The sequence below is a fragment of the Sander vitreus genome, chromosome 5 (assembly GCF_031162955.1).
Source record: "Sander vitreus isolate 19-12246 chromosome 5, sanVit1, whole genome shotgun sequence".
Classification (NCBI taxonomy): domain Eukaryota; kingdom Metazoa; phylum Chordata; class Actinopteri; order Perciformes; family Percidae; genus Sander; species Sander vitreus.
The window spans coordinates 2,718,861-2,733,703 of NC_135859.1; the positions used below are offsets into that span (position 1 = coordinate 2,718,861).

At 41.2% G+C, this 14,843-nt stretch overlaps 1 protein-coding gene across 5 annotated transcripts in view; it reads left to right on the top strand.

Annotated features, from left to right (window-relative positions):
- The first annotated feature begins 10,130 nt into the window (after positions 1-10,130).
- The window catches only part of arvcfb (ARVCF delta catenin family member b), a 138,799-nt gene continuing 134,086 nt past the window's right edge, over positions 10,131-14,843 (top strand). For 2 of the 5 annotated variants that reach the window (XM_078250046.1, XM_078250047.1), the window contains exon 1: positions 10,131-10,362. In XM_078250046.1, coding sequence (XP_078106172.1) covers positions 10,342-10,362 — 21 coding nt within the window. In that variant the 5' untranslated portion in view covers positions 10,131-10,341. The remainder of the gene's footprint in view (positions 10,363-14,843) is intronic. The other 3 variants (XM_078250051.1, XM_078250052.1, XM_078250048.1) reach the window with 2 other exon arrangements.

The window sequence follows — 14,843 nt, forward strand, 5'->3', positions numbered from 1 at the left end:
AACCACAAAAATACCTTAAAACATAATGACTTATTTTCAAAAAGTGTCCCCATATAAAAGAAATACAATGCTTTTGTACACTTGTTAAATTAGCTGATCATAATGTAAATTAGTGAGCCACTGGTAAAGATCATCTGCTCACCCTGACAGACACACACCTCCAGAAATATGAACTGAGCTCAACACTTACCTGAGACTCTCCACCTGACTGTCCCTGGTCTCCCTGAGACTCTCCACCTGACTGTCCCTGGTCTCCCTGTTCCTCAGTTCTTTCTGTCTCCTTTGCCTGTGACATAGTGACGTTATTATTTCCATAAGCACCCGTTCTTATAAAGATGTTACCAAATTGTCTTGATATGAGGATCTTATGCCTGTTTTTCATTTCTCTGTCATTTTATCTGATCAACAACAACACAAATCTTTAACGTCAGGTGTCTAAATATGAGTTAGTTTCATAGGTTCACCACACGGTCATATTATAAATCTAAAATGATCTTGCATCCTCCACATAATTATTAGGTTTCTTCTGGGACAGAGATTTAACTGGTCAGCCACTTAACTTCATATTCTGAGCAAAACACAACTCTAGATCTTCAATATTAACCCTAATATCAGTTCACACACATAACGTTAGGCTTATCGCCGTGGTAACATTAATTGTAGTGGGTGCATTTCTATCCAACAAGCTATTAAACAAGCTAGGCAACATTATATTACACTAACATAGCGAACATTTTGTCATGACTAATTCATTAATTACTCAGCATAATTTCTATTTGAGAAAAGAACAACTTCATCCGATGTTTAATGTGAATAAAACAGCCTTGAACCGCCTACTTACTACACTCCTGTCACTACCGATGTGACTGTGAGTCGAGCACAGAAGATCCTCCTAACGTACAGCAGGCAGTGGACCAAACCACTGTGAGGCAAGGGAGGGGGGACTCAAAATGTTTCTAAACTTAAAAAGCATTTTTTGGGGTTTGTATTGTTTTACTACTTACACAGATATTTTAAGTATACAACATTATGTTATTTACAATACACAACATTGTTTTAATGATATTTCTAGGGGGGGGACAACCCTGGGATTTACGCCCTTGCTTGAATGTAACGGACGTTCATTAATATCAAAAAGTTACACACTAAAGCTTTAAGGAGCAAAAACCACTTGCTTCTTTCCACTACGTCGGTTAAAGCAGACCCTGCCATCTATGTTATCTTTTATTCACTACACTTCAACATTAGCGGTCAAGTTTGAGGCGATGGCCCATGAATCACACTGCTAACTACTCAAGGTAGGGAGTAAGTCCTTTCTGTGTCTCATCTCGGTACAGGCACTGACATGGAAGGACAGGGACTTTTACTCAAGGTTGGGGTTTGCTCATATTCCCCTTGTTGAGATGAGCAGGGAGAAAGAGGTTTGAAGGGGAAGCAGCAGAAAAGCCTTTTGTACTGCAGGGCTATTTATATTCCTCTGGGGCAGCTCAAACCTTCATCCTTCAAATGCCTATCCTGGTGCACCTCCCTGCCGTTTGATCACAATCCATTAAACCATTATGCTTACTAAAAGCACTAAGAGGGGTATCTGAACATTGCTCTCATATCATTTACCAGACATCCTCTCTGTGTGCTCACATAGGTGAACAGACTGACTCAATATCTTTGAGGGGAACTGCCTCAGTTTCTGGAAAAGTTCTACTTGAAGATGACCGTGGTAGTCTGAATAGACTGTTGGGCTTGGTAGTTAAGTTCAGAGACTAAATTGTAGCCCATGTGTTTAAAATAAAGCCGCTTACCTTAACAGGACCCCAGTGCCACCTTTGGAATGTGACCTCACCCTTCCCAGTGTCCAGCAGGATTTCATTAAACAAGACTGGATGCTGACCCCTTTCAACTGAAAAGAACTAAATTGAAAACAGTCTTAGAACTTTTAAGTTAGGGCTAGCTGGAGGTGTTCTTCAAAGCCTTGATTTAATTATACTCATGAGTTTAACATACTGGTACGACAGTTTTACGACATGACTTACAAGCATATAAACGTTCATCAAATGAAGAACAGAAGCAGCACTGAGCGTTATTTTGAGAGGTGTGCAGGAGTAAATTCACACTTTACTGGACAGAACATTCCTTGAGACTACGAATGCCTTAATGGCAAAAGGAACTTAGAAGTGAACATTTCTTTTCAATTTCACCCCAGTGTGTTCTTTAATAAAGGTTAAAGGTCTTATGACATGCTGCTTTTTGGATGCTTTTATATAGGCCTCAGTGGTCCCCTAATACTGTATCTGAAGTCTTTTATATAGACCTTAGTGGTCCCCTAATACTGTATCTGAAGTCTCTTTTATATAGACCTTAGTGGTCCCCTAATACTGTATCTGAAGTCTCTTTTATATAGACCTTAGTGGTCTCCTAATATTGTATCTGAAGTCTCTTTTATATAGACCTTAGTGGTCTCCTAATATTGTATCTGAAGTCTCTTTTATATATACCTTAGTGGTCCCCTAATACCATATCTGAAGTCTCTTTTATATAGGCCTTAGTGGTCCCCTAATACTATATCTGAAGTGTCTTTTATATAGGCCTTAGTGGTCCCCTAATACTGTATCTGAAGTCTCTTTCCCGAAATTCAGCGTTGGTGCAGAATTACAGCCACTACGAGCTAGTCCCTAAATGAGCTTTCCTTAGGATGTGCCATTTTTGTGTCTGTAGCTTTAAATGCTATTGAGGAGGAGAGAGGGGGGGGTAAGGTGGAGGGTTGGGGTGTGGCCTTGACCAACTGCCATGCTTCGCTCGTTTGCAAGTTGTGATGTCTCTCTCTCTCATGGGTGGGCCAAATTCTCTGGGCGGGCAAAGCAGAGAAAGGGGAGGTAACCTTTCCCCTTATGACGTCATAAAGGGAAGATTCCAGATCAGCCCATCTGAGCTTTCATTTTCTCAAAGGCAGAGCAGGATACCCAGGGCTCGGTTTACACCTATCACCATTTCTAGCCACTGGGCGACCATAGGCAGGCTGGGGGAACTCATGAAGTGAAAATGTCATGCCATGGGACCTTTAATACAACGTGAATATTGGTCTGTTGTAAAAGTAAAGCAAATCAAAGAGTTTCAGCTCTGCTCTCCACAGTATAAACCACAAAACTGTGTCTCTCATATTATTGTCGGCAAATACATGCAAACGTGAACTGGCCTAGGGATCTAATTTTCCTGGAAAGCATAAACTCTGGATTTAAAAAACATAGCTAAAGCAGACAAATCAACTAGTCTGAAAAAGTCAACAAACTACATAGTTGAACAATGCAGAACATCCTCACCCAGAAAATGGCCGTATAGGTCGATTGTGCAAGCTGCTCATAACGACCCATAATTACGTTTCTCGTTAGGCGGTGACCTGTCATGGCTGTAGTAATTATCTCGAAGGGAAGCGAGGTGACAAAGTATAAGAGCGCCAAATTACGTGTAAGGAATCAGGTTGGGGTTGGTGGATGTGTCAAACACACACATGGCTTTCACTGAGGAGACCCGAATTCATCTCCCATGTGAAACCATAAGTCAACTGTCACTGTTTTCAAGCCTTAGTCCGACGCAATGACATTAGACAAGATAAGATAAAACTTTGTCTCACTTCACACAGAATCTTGCATCGTCGGCTCCAACAATCAACAGCTAACCTAAAAAACACAAGCATAAAAAACTGTATGGTCACACTGCCGTAATCTTTAACAAACATCTGACACACCTTTCTGTCATGCACACATACACTCACGCACAAACATTCCACATCCAAAACAAGTAATATTGTCCATGACGTCACATTACGACCTTATTTTAGTAGTTTTACGTGACTCATTTAAGCCAATCATCCACTGTGCAACAGTAAATGGAACGATCATATTCTGTATGTCGTTTGGGGAGTCATTGACTATCAACCTATTCTGTCGTTTAGGAATGAGGACGTGTTAGAATAATGGCATATATACCGAACACAAATACCATGTATGGACTTTTTTTTAGCTTTAACATTCTTTAGTTGAATCTCAATTACAGATGCAGTGCATCACTTTTTTTCTTTTTCTATTAATTTCCAAGCAACATGACACAAACTGACAGAATTCCCAAGAAGCTGTTTGTACGATGCAGTGGCTGACAAATGTGCCAAGAAATTGTGGATCATGAGCCAACGTTAAAACATATTCTGAGGCATATGGAAAATTGAATTTTACCTTTAAAAATCTAAAACCTTTTAGAACAACCAATAGAAAGACACTGTTACAAATCCAGAGGGTATGTTCAACTAAAATGAAAGTGTAAAAGTTGATGATTTAACTGCATGTCAGACTGATTCAGTTGTTTGTGCCTCATTCAGTGTCCCAATTACGCATGACAAGATGAAAAACTCAGAAAAGCCTAATCCAGTTATAGTTGTATTCAAAAAATCTTGCTGTGCAATTACAGTATTGTGACATAAAAACAGAAAATAGAACCTTTTCATTTAAAGTGATGCCATTTAAACAGAGCTTGATTTCCCTAAATGAAGGGAAAATTGCCTTTTTGTAAGACAAAAGCCCCCAATAGATTGGACTCTAATCCTCTGCATCGCTGAGTAGCCATTTTTCAAGGGGAAAATAAAACATGATAGTAAAAGTCACTAGATAAGGGCTTTTTTTTTCAAGCTGTGCCATTGTTGGAATAAACAGCAGTCAGCCTGTAGCAGAGCAGATCATCTTGGCCCTGTAGATTCTCACACACACACTATGGTTTCGGCAGGCCCCGACACTATGCAGTGATTGTCTTAAGGAACTTGAAGCAGCACAGTCAGTATTATCTTTTTTTTTTTGTGGACCTGCTTTGTGTATAATGGAATATTTGGTTGAACTTATTAAAGTTTGAAGGAGGTAAATTAGGGTTTCCCAAGAAATGTATTCTTGGCAGAGTGGAAAAGGGTTTGAAGTACTTTTCAAAAAGAGATGCCATTAAAGTCTCCTTTGAAACTGAAGATTATAAAAACATTTTTTGTAATGAAATGCCATATATATTTTCAAACTGCTAGCCGCTCCTGCCTACAGTCTACTTTTTGTATCTGCTTTTGCTCTTCCGTCTCTCTCTTTCTGTTTTTCTATATGCATCTGGCATCTTGAATGGAAGTGAAAAACATGATTTTAACAGATGCAGCTTCGTTGGAGGTGTCTGGCTGTCAAAGCACGCCTTGTTGCTGAACATTAACCTCTTTACCATCTGTTTCAAAGTGCACGTCCTGACAGAGGAAAGCTGACTTCAGGAGCTTTGATTTCAACTGCTGGATTATTCATACACCTTGTACCTTTAATTTACAAGTCCCAGATGTAGGTTGGCTAGACTTAAGAGAATATATAGCTTTTTTGTGACCGTGTGCATGTATCACCACCCTGTGATGTTAAACACATTCCAGGAATTCTTTTAAAATTAAATATTGAATATACTTTTTGGGATATTTACTTTACCTCAACCTGTCCTGTCTATTTTTACTTTTATCTCAGTGAGTTGTATGCAAAGAGTGATAGCATTTTTTTAAGCCATGCTATAACATGGTTCTCGGGATGGCAGTCGGTGGGTTGGTCCCCAACTTTGTTCCAGACCACAAACTGTAAAAATAGTAGAGGTAGCATCACTGACATCACCCATTGGTTTGTGGGCTGCCGTTTTGAAGCCTCGAGTTTGGCATTGTGGATGTCGCCATCTTGGTTTTTTGAAATCGGATGTGACTATTTTGATGAGAAAATCGGCAGACTTTCCCTTAAGTGACCAGCTAACGCTAGCAGTAGCTAGCTAGCTTGGTTGGTAGAACACTGTAAAAGACATATTAAGGTGACCAAAATATTCCAATTAACTTTGATGACGTGAAAACACACAGTGAGAGGGTCAAAGTTTAGGATGAAAACACGGACAACACCCAAAACCAAGTTCACGGCTATTTTAATGTACACCGTGCCACGGTTAGCTAAGCCTCTGTCATGATTGACAGGTCGGCATGTAGCCCCTAAAGAATCCCCTGCTTTATCGTCAATTTAAATATAAATGGGACCATAATTTACTAAATGAACATCATGCTGTATTGACGAAGACTTGAAAGTAGTGATTGAGACCATAAACTCATTGTGAAAATATTTACTGTGGTAATAAATCAAGTGAGAAGTAGGGTCATTTTTCCGCAGACTTCTATAGAAACTGACTTATTTTTACAGCCAGTGAGGTTGCCCCCTGCTGGAAATTAGAAAGGATGCAGGTTTAAGGCACATTGGCTTCACTTTTCAGACCCGGAAGCTTGGTCCATTATTTTCACAGTCTATGGTCTAGACTGATCCCCAGAGGATTAATCCTAATGACTTTGGTGAGTCCCTGATTTTCTCTCTTGTACCACGATGAGGTTAACATTGATGGTTTTGAGTGAAATGTCTCGACTATTAAAGTGCCCATATTATGAAAATTATGGGATTTGGGGTGTTATTTTGTGTCTCTGGTGCTTCCACATGCATTTAAACTTGTAAAAAAAACAAAAAACATCCATGCTGTTTTGAGTGAGATACAGTTTCTGAATGTATCCTGCCTTCAGTCTCCGGGTGAGCAGTGTTGGGAAGGATACTTTCAAAACGTATTCCGTTACAGAGTACAGAATACATGCCCAAAAATGTAATTTGTAACGTGTTACGTTACTAAACCTGAGTAACATATTCTGAATACTTGGATTACTTCCACATTGAATTGCATTTTATAAGTAGGAATGCGGCCATCACATACAGCTTACTAAACAGGCCTATTCTGGTGAGTTCTTCTGTTCCAACTGGCTGAATGTGTACCTAAACAAGCAGATAGATTTTTGTATTTGTAGTCCCGAACTGCATACTAGAAAACTCTAACTGCAGTCTAAGCTACCACAAGCTAATTTTAGCTAACGTTAGCTAACATGTCAAATAGTGGGCTAGTCAGTCTTTCAACGGCTCTGGGGCTAGTAAATCAGCATGTAGGAGAATGTAAAGTCGCACGTCAACTTACTTTAAGATGCTTCTTCAGGTTGGAGGTGGAGTAAATTGGACGCTGAAAGGAAGTTGGTTGCTGGCAAGCAGAAGTTGCACTGCAGTGCACAGTTATATTTCGTTCTCCCTTCTCTTTCTTTAATGTGAAATGCTGTTTGAATTTCCAAGATAAAAACCATTCCTGCCCTGGCTCTGTTAGCTAGCTGTTTCTCCAAATTCGGTCAGTACAAGACAGGATTAATCGGGAGACTTCTTCTAAATGAGGGCGCACTTCCAACTTTGCGTGGAATACCTGCAGAACAGGGACATGGAAGTAGTTCTATAGTGTTGTAGCAGTGTTTTGCAATTGAGAACGAGGTGGCTAACCGCTAGCTACTCTAGCTTCTAGCTAGTAGTCCTTACCTAGCTACTGCGCATGTGTGACTCCCAACAAAAATGGGATAGAAGTGTGATGTCTCACTCTGAAGCTAAAACAGAGAGCTCAACACACAGGGTGAAAAGAGGAGCTTCAGCAATGTGCAGTACAACAAAAATGTTTTTATTTTATTTTTTTTTAAATAAACCATGTAAACGTATTCTGGAACAACCTCCAAATACAATTATGAACCTGAAAATGAGCATAATATGGGCGCTTTAAACAACTTTTAAATGGATTGGCATGATATTTTCTGTGCCTATCATGATGAATTGTGATAACTTTGGTGATCCTTAAACTTCCTATCCAGCAGCATCATACAATAAGATACAATTTTAATTTGTAACCAACCAGTGAATGACATTCCCATTATACCAACTGACATATTGGCATTTATTAGGCATAGTGGTGCTTTGAGCCAAATGCTAATGTCAGCAAATGCAGTAGAATTATTGTCTTGTTTAAGTCTAGATGGCATGGGTATTTAGCAAATGTTCCTACAAAACAATAATCACAACATAAAACTATAAATTGGACGTAGGCAAAACACACATGTACAGAGGAAATAAAGAGTAATGCTTCTTTTCTAATCTGCCTCCCATGAGTATTCTAAAGCACTTAATGGATTTTTAAACAGGGTTATAAAACTCACTCAGTGTTTAAATGGCTTAAATGGAATGTGATATTGCAAATCTCATAAGAGAAAGAAATGCGCCACAGTTAAAGTTATAAGACCTTTTTTGAAACCTAATGTTTGGATGAGTTCTTAATGGTATTGTTAAAAGTAAATAGTAAATGTAGCCTAATGGTGCATGGTGGACCAAGTCTTTTATTAAGAACAAATGGAGCAGTAACGTTCGGGGAGATGAAATACCGGGCTTGTGGAATGCAAAACCTCAGCCATTTCCCCTCCGTTTGGGATTTCTCCTTTCTCTGTTTTCTTTTTTAAGTCCAGTCATTCTTTTTCCTCTCTTCTGTAAGTCCAGACGTCTCTCCAAGTTGTCCTCAGTTAAGCTTCCATCTACGTTAGTAGATTAACATTCCTTGTCGGTCTTGGTCACAGTCATTGACATTTGAATGTGAATTCTTTCACGTACCCCTCCCCTTATATCAAGTGCAGTGAGAGGAACGGGACAAAGAGGTGGAGAAAAAGGAGCTGTGTGTGCATGGTTGTGTGTAGGGTGTAAAAATGTGCAGAGTATTGGGTGCTTTCGCTTCACTAGGGCCAACTTTTGTTTTGTGTATGAGCCCCTGTCCCCCCCCCCCCCGCCACCTCCTCTTCTTTTTCCTCGTCTCTCTCTGTCTATGCCAACAAGGGGGAGGGGTCGACGGATTGACAGACAGACGCAGCTGGAGTGTATAGAGGGAGCTGGTCCCACCCCACTAAGATGCCAGACATAGACCCAATGAGAGAGAGAGAGAGAGAGAGGGAGAGGGAGCTGCTACACTTCCAGCTCCTGCTGCCTGTCTGGGAACCCTCCTTTCTATTAACACACCTCCTCTTTTCCCCCTCTCTCTCAGCCGCTGAGGTTTTTGTTCTCTCTTTGGCTAACTTTTTTTTGTTGAGTGAGTGTGTGTGCGTGCAAATGCACACAGTTCGGTTCAGCTCCATTCCTTATTTTTGGATTCCTGCTTTAGTTAGGGGGGGCGGGGGGGGATTTGTCAGATGCACCGGCTGCCTTTGCCCTCCATCTCTCTCCATTCCATACATTCATACAGCATCTCTGCAAAGGAGAAAGCTGGATCCCTTTTCTCAGCTGTGTCAAACCAGCCTGAGATAGCCAAAGTTACACTGGATGTAGAGGGATTTTACTTTCAAAATAAAAGCATCATCATTCTGCTTTCATGCCTTATGAAAAGAAGTGCAAGCTTTCTGCTGGAAATGATCCATCATCAGCCATACTGCCATACTGAGTTTGGTCATGAATCCAAACTAGTCCATTAGACATTCTTGTGTTATTTGAATGAAATGCCTGTTAGTCAAGTATACTAATGAAATAGTAATATACACTTTCTACTTTATTATAGCTGTATAGATGTGTCACCTGTGTGCCTCACATATGGCCAACAGAAGGCACATTATATCAGTGTTTTTGGAAAAGGACCTGGGCATATAGTTTCAATGATGAAAGAGTTAATGATGGTTTTATTTTTTAAATTCTGGAGTTTGAATTGTTTACGTCTCTTGAGAATTTAGAGAGTGCACCAACTGTTTTGCAAGAAATCCCATCTCCAAATGTGTGGGTTTGACGGTATTAAAAAGATATGTTTCATTTATAAGCTGTGCTTTTACCTAAAACAAACCCTTTTATGACAGCAGACTTTTGTATGTTTGGTTACATGTATTAGCTACTATCAACAACAGCCATGATTTGTAAGTAGATTGGTTGCTTTCTTTGCTGTTAGCTTGCAGAATATAGTTGATGTGATTTGGGATCTGTTCTAAAGACAAATAAGTAACAATAACACCCATATATTATATTGGTTTCTCTTGTAACAACATAGTCTCAACCTACAACTTGTAAAAAGATTCTATGGTTGTTTCAAATGTAACCAGTTTTTTTTTATTTATTTATTTTTTGTCTTTTTTTTAGCAGATATGCAACACATCCGTAAAGCTGTCTTTTGCGAGCACGTGCAATAGTCGCACTTTTATTGTGAAAGGCACACCGCCACACTTCCTGTATTCCGCTGGCTAACTCTGTGTTGCTCGACGCAGCTGAGTAGAGGATGGCTGCCTGCGTCTGAGCTGCTACCTCTGCGCTCACAGAGGGAAAACTCCACGTAAATAGACAAGGAAAGCGCGAGGAGACGAGAGGAGGAGAGGAGGGAAAGGATAAGTTTTCCGACACCTGGAAATAGTTGTTTCCCCGGGAGGTTTTTATTTCTTCAGGAACGAAGGGGGGATTTTGGACCATGCCTGCTGAAGTGAAACAGGTTAGTGTTGCTGTATCTGCCGGTCTCCTCTATCTCCTCTCATCGTATCTTCAGCCTCTCTGGCTCTTCTGGTCTTTCTCCTCCTCCTTATTGATTCCTAATTGTTTGGGTTTTGTTGCATACCTGTCATTTTTAGCCCGGAACATCACTCTTTTATGTCTTTTATGTAGCTTTTTCACCCAGTTTAATACACGAGAGCAGATATATCGATGTCCTTCAGGAGGATAGTGCGCGCGCGTGTGTGAGCGTACAATACGTGTGCACAATATGGATGTGTAGTCTGTGTGTATGTAAAATACATGCTTGTGGGCTGCTGCAAGACAGTAAAGAGGACGATGCACTTCCACCACTTAGTGACCATTTCAAGCTGTAAATAGTCATGGCCATGAGATATGTTTAGTTGTGTGTGTGTGTGGGTGTGTGTGTGTGTGTCTCTCTGTGTGTGGGGGGTGTGTTGGGGGGCTGTCTTGCAGTAATGCAGTGCTGTGACTTATGAGTTCCCTGACACATTCATGGGCTCAGACATGTCAGTACCACCTATAGAAGGACTGGTGTGATCATGGGACAACCAGTGAAGTATTGAAAGTTTGTCCCTGATCATCGCCTGCGAGCCTCTGAATGAGCCCAGGCCAGGATTGATAGCCTATGGGCTGTAGTGCCAAATGTGTGAGAGACATGGCATTAAACTCTTTTGTCTTTCATTTGCACAGATTCCACAGGAATGTGCTTGTGTTAGCTCTTGCGAGTGTGTTACTGTGTCCGCGTGGGTGTGTGTGTACCAGAGCATGATGTGCATACATTACTGGAAGTGTTCCCTGTTTTTGAAGCACATCCACAGGCAGCCTACACCATCACAACGCTCTTTTCCCCGCCGAGCTTGGCAGCGCTCAGATGCACAAAAAAAGGGAAGACAGACATCCAAAAAGAAAGAAAGTGGAGGGGAAAAAGATTTGATTGAATAAGGTCAACTTCTCCTCCGCTGGGCTGAGAGGGGTGGAGTTACCGAACCCCTGTCTGGCAGACAAAAACATTCTGTCAGCTCTCTACGCTGCTCTGATAATAATACGTTAACAGTTGCCCCTGTGGATGAGTGCCACCAGATAACTGCCAAACAGAGAAGCTGTTTTTCTCCCTCACACACTCTCTCAGTTCTTTCCATCCTTTGGTTTTGATAAGTTTGAAGTGCGATCCGATGGAATATGTGAACGGGATGAAATGCATGTCAACGGCCTGAGTGTATGTCCTTTCCAGATGCATCCCAAAATTAGTAGGGGAGGTGCAGGATGCCCCCTCCCACCTTGCGTCCGTGACCCCCTTAAGACCGAGATAGTTGGCATACTTAAGAGCAGGCCGTCATTGTGATGTGACCTTTTTCAACTCAGCTGGGCATTCCTCAGCCAGGGAGCACCTGCTTGGACAGTGCTGTATGGAAAAGTGTGTCCAAGTCACACTTGAGCCATATATGGATCGATGTCAAGTGTCCATGTTGTTGTTTTGGTTGTCATTCATAGTGATCTTCTCGCTTTTGCTCAGTGACAATCAAAGAATAATTTGGAACGGGCATTGAGTTAGCATTTGACCCTCTTCTACCTGCCGCGTTTTGCAGTGATGCTCCATACTGTAATCTATATAGAGTACAGTATCTTAAGGGTGTCCAATCACCTAAAATCTGTTTTTATACTTGTTTTTATACTCAGTTTGTATGTAGCTAGCAGGGGGAGATGAGAGAGATGCTGATCTGCCTTGACCTCATCCTAATGCTGCAGCAGAGCTTACGGTAAATGAGTTTTAGCCAACTGAACGATTACTGCATAGCCCTCAATTAGTGGGGCAGCCTGCACCCGACCACGTCTGAGTTAAATATAAACTGTCCTTTATTTTAGAACACCAGCAGGGTAGTGCTCAAATCTTCCAAATGTAGTTGCAGAGGTCGGAGCATCTTCTGCTCATGAAAAATAGAAGAACAGATTTGTCGTGAATGAAAAAGGAAAACATTATGAATACTCCAGCAGTCATCATCTTGCCACGGTCTATCAAAAATCCGACTTTACTTTTCCTTCGCAAGCTAGAAGGACCCGTCTGAATAACAGAATAATTCATCAGTGATTCAGCCAAAGACTGAAGGAGGTCTTGTCTTCAGACTGCGGGCTACTGCCAGATTCCTGACAGCTAGTGGGGGCTTTCAGCTGCAGCAATTGATCATCCCCCCCCCTCGTTGATGCTGTTTTAATTTCTTACCAAAATAAAAAATCCGTCAAACTTTTTCTCCCATCTTTTTTTCTTTCTGCGGAGGTGTTTTTGTATGACAGCTTGACGGTCCTTGCAAATTCTGTTCCATTCCTTTCCTCAGGCTCCTCTTTTGTAACTGCAGAAGATGTTGTACAACTCAATATTTGAAGACATGTAGAGCGTGAGGAGTGGCGTTGTTTGGGGGAGTGGAGGTCATACAAGAATAATGCCAATGACCGGAAACATAGCTGGCGGTCAATAGCTGTGGAGACTGCAAGGGGCATTTGCTAGGGGGTTGGGTGCAGGATAGGAGAAAGAGGGGGGTGGGTCATGAGTGCTGTTGTGTTTTGGAGGCGAAAGGGTCTTGGAAGAGGCATGATCATATGGTGGTAGGTTCCTGGTGACTGGTGATACCAGATGGCCTTCCCACCACACAGCCTGGCCATACTCCCCATGTTTCCCATACCGTTCCCATGGCTGATCATATGACCCATGACACAACATGTCTTGACATGTTAGCTACCCGAAAGCCGCCTGCCTGCCGTCCTGTCAATGGGTGCCTGCTTTTGGTTTGAAGTAATCTGAACTGTATTTACATGTGAACAGCTGAGACCGTATATGTACCTCCACATGATAACCACCCCTCTGCCATCCACATGGCACCCTCATCAGCACGCTACATGTATATGCTCCTTAGTTCAGCATAAGAACTCAGTCAAATCATTTTCAAATACCTCTCTTGTGATTTGTTTAACTGCCTTGAAGTTCCAAACAGATGTATTTAAAGCTATATCATGCATGGTTTTAGCCTAGAAATCTAGACCACCCTAGTGGCAGCAAATGTAATTTGCAGCCTTGGTCGTCTAGCAACTCTCCGTTGGCTTGCGAGCTGGAAAAACCAAACTCTAGTCAGGCCAATCACATCGTGTATAGAGTCGGTGGGCGGGCTTATGGCTGCTGCTGCTGCTGGCGAACAGCGGTCTTTAGAATCGGCTTTGGCCGTGACTCTGGAAGACTTGGAGTTTTCTTTGAGAAAAGAACAAAGAACGGAACTGAAGTCATTCTTAAAAAAGGAAGATGTGTTCGCAGTTTTGCCGACCTGATACGGCAAAAGTTGAATCTATCAGCTAGCGTTGCTCTGATTGGTTGTAGAGCTATTCTATTGCGTGCAGAGAGAATTTGAAAGACAACCGTTTATCCCGCCCCTCGGATCGAGCCCTGCCAATGGTGAGTTCCCAGACCCAACATCTTGATGTGGGTCTGGCTTGTCAGGCTAGCATGGTATTATGTCATTCTCAATATCAAGTTTTTCATTACCTCACTGTGCTTAATGATTTAAAAATTTTATTTTTTTATCTGTTTGCGACAATCTCCTATCCTCATATGGCATATCAAGCAAAAGTGCCAAACCTATTCTGTCCCCACCTTCTAAAATGTAAGGATTTGCTGCGTTTCTCTGGTTTTTATGTTTTGAAAATCTAATTATTTTGTTTCATCATTTTTTAGACGTACCAATTAACTATTTAGGGTCGCAACTAATGATTATTTTTACGACCAATCTGCAGAATATTTTCTTGATTCATTCATATTCTGTTTAGAAAACAGTAAAAATGCTCCTCCAATTTCCCAGTATCCAAATTGACACATTTATACTGCTAGTTGTGTCCGACCAGCTGTCTTAAACCCAAAGGTATTCTGTCAACAATCATAGGGGATGAAGAAAACCAGCAAATATTCCCATTTAAGAAGTGTGAACGAGTGAATTTTTGGATGAATTCACTAATTAATAAATCGTCCATCGTTTTATCTCTAAACCAGTTAATTAAAAAAAGGTAATTTAAAATGAAAATAATTAGTGCACCCCTATTTTATATAGCATATTGTGATAGTCATACACAGTACTATGCTAAAGCGTATGCTATAATTATGATAATTATATTATAGACAGTTTGGTTTACTGTATCTGAAATCTTCTGATGCAACACTATGCCAGACGTCTGCTCCACCAAGTGGCTTAAAACAAACACTAAGAAATATGTGAAACATTTGACCCCAGCAAGGATTACACTTTACAATACATGGTACACTGTACGTTCTTGCTCTGTATCATATGAACACACCCTCAGGTTTGTGTTGTTTATTCTGTGGTTGTATTCTGTGGACCATTTTGGGTCTATGCCACTCAAGCCTTGGCACTACAGACCCCCCCCCCCCTTCCCCTCTGCCTTGGCTTCCCCTCTATCTGTCCTAAC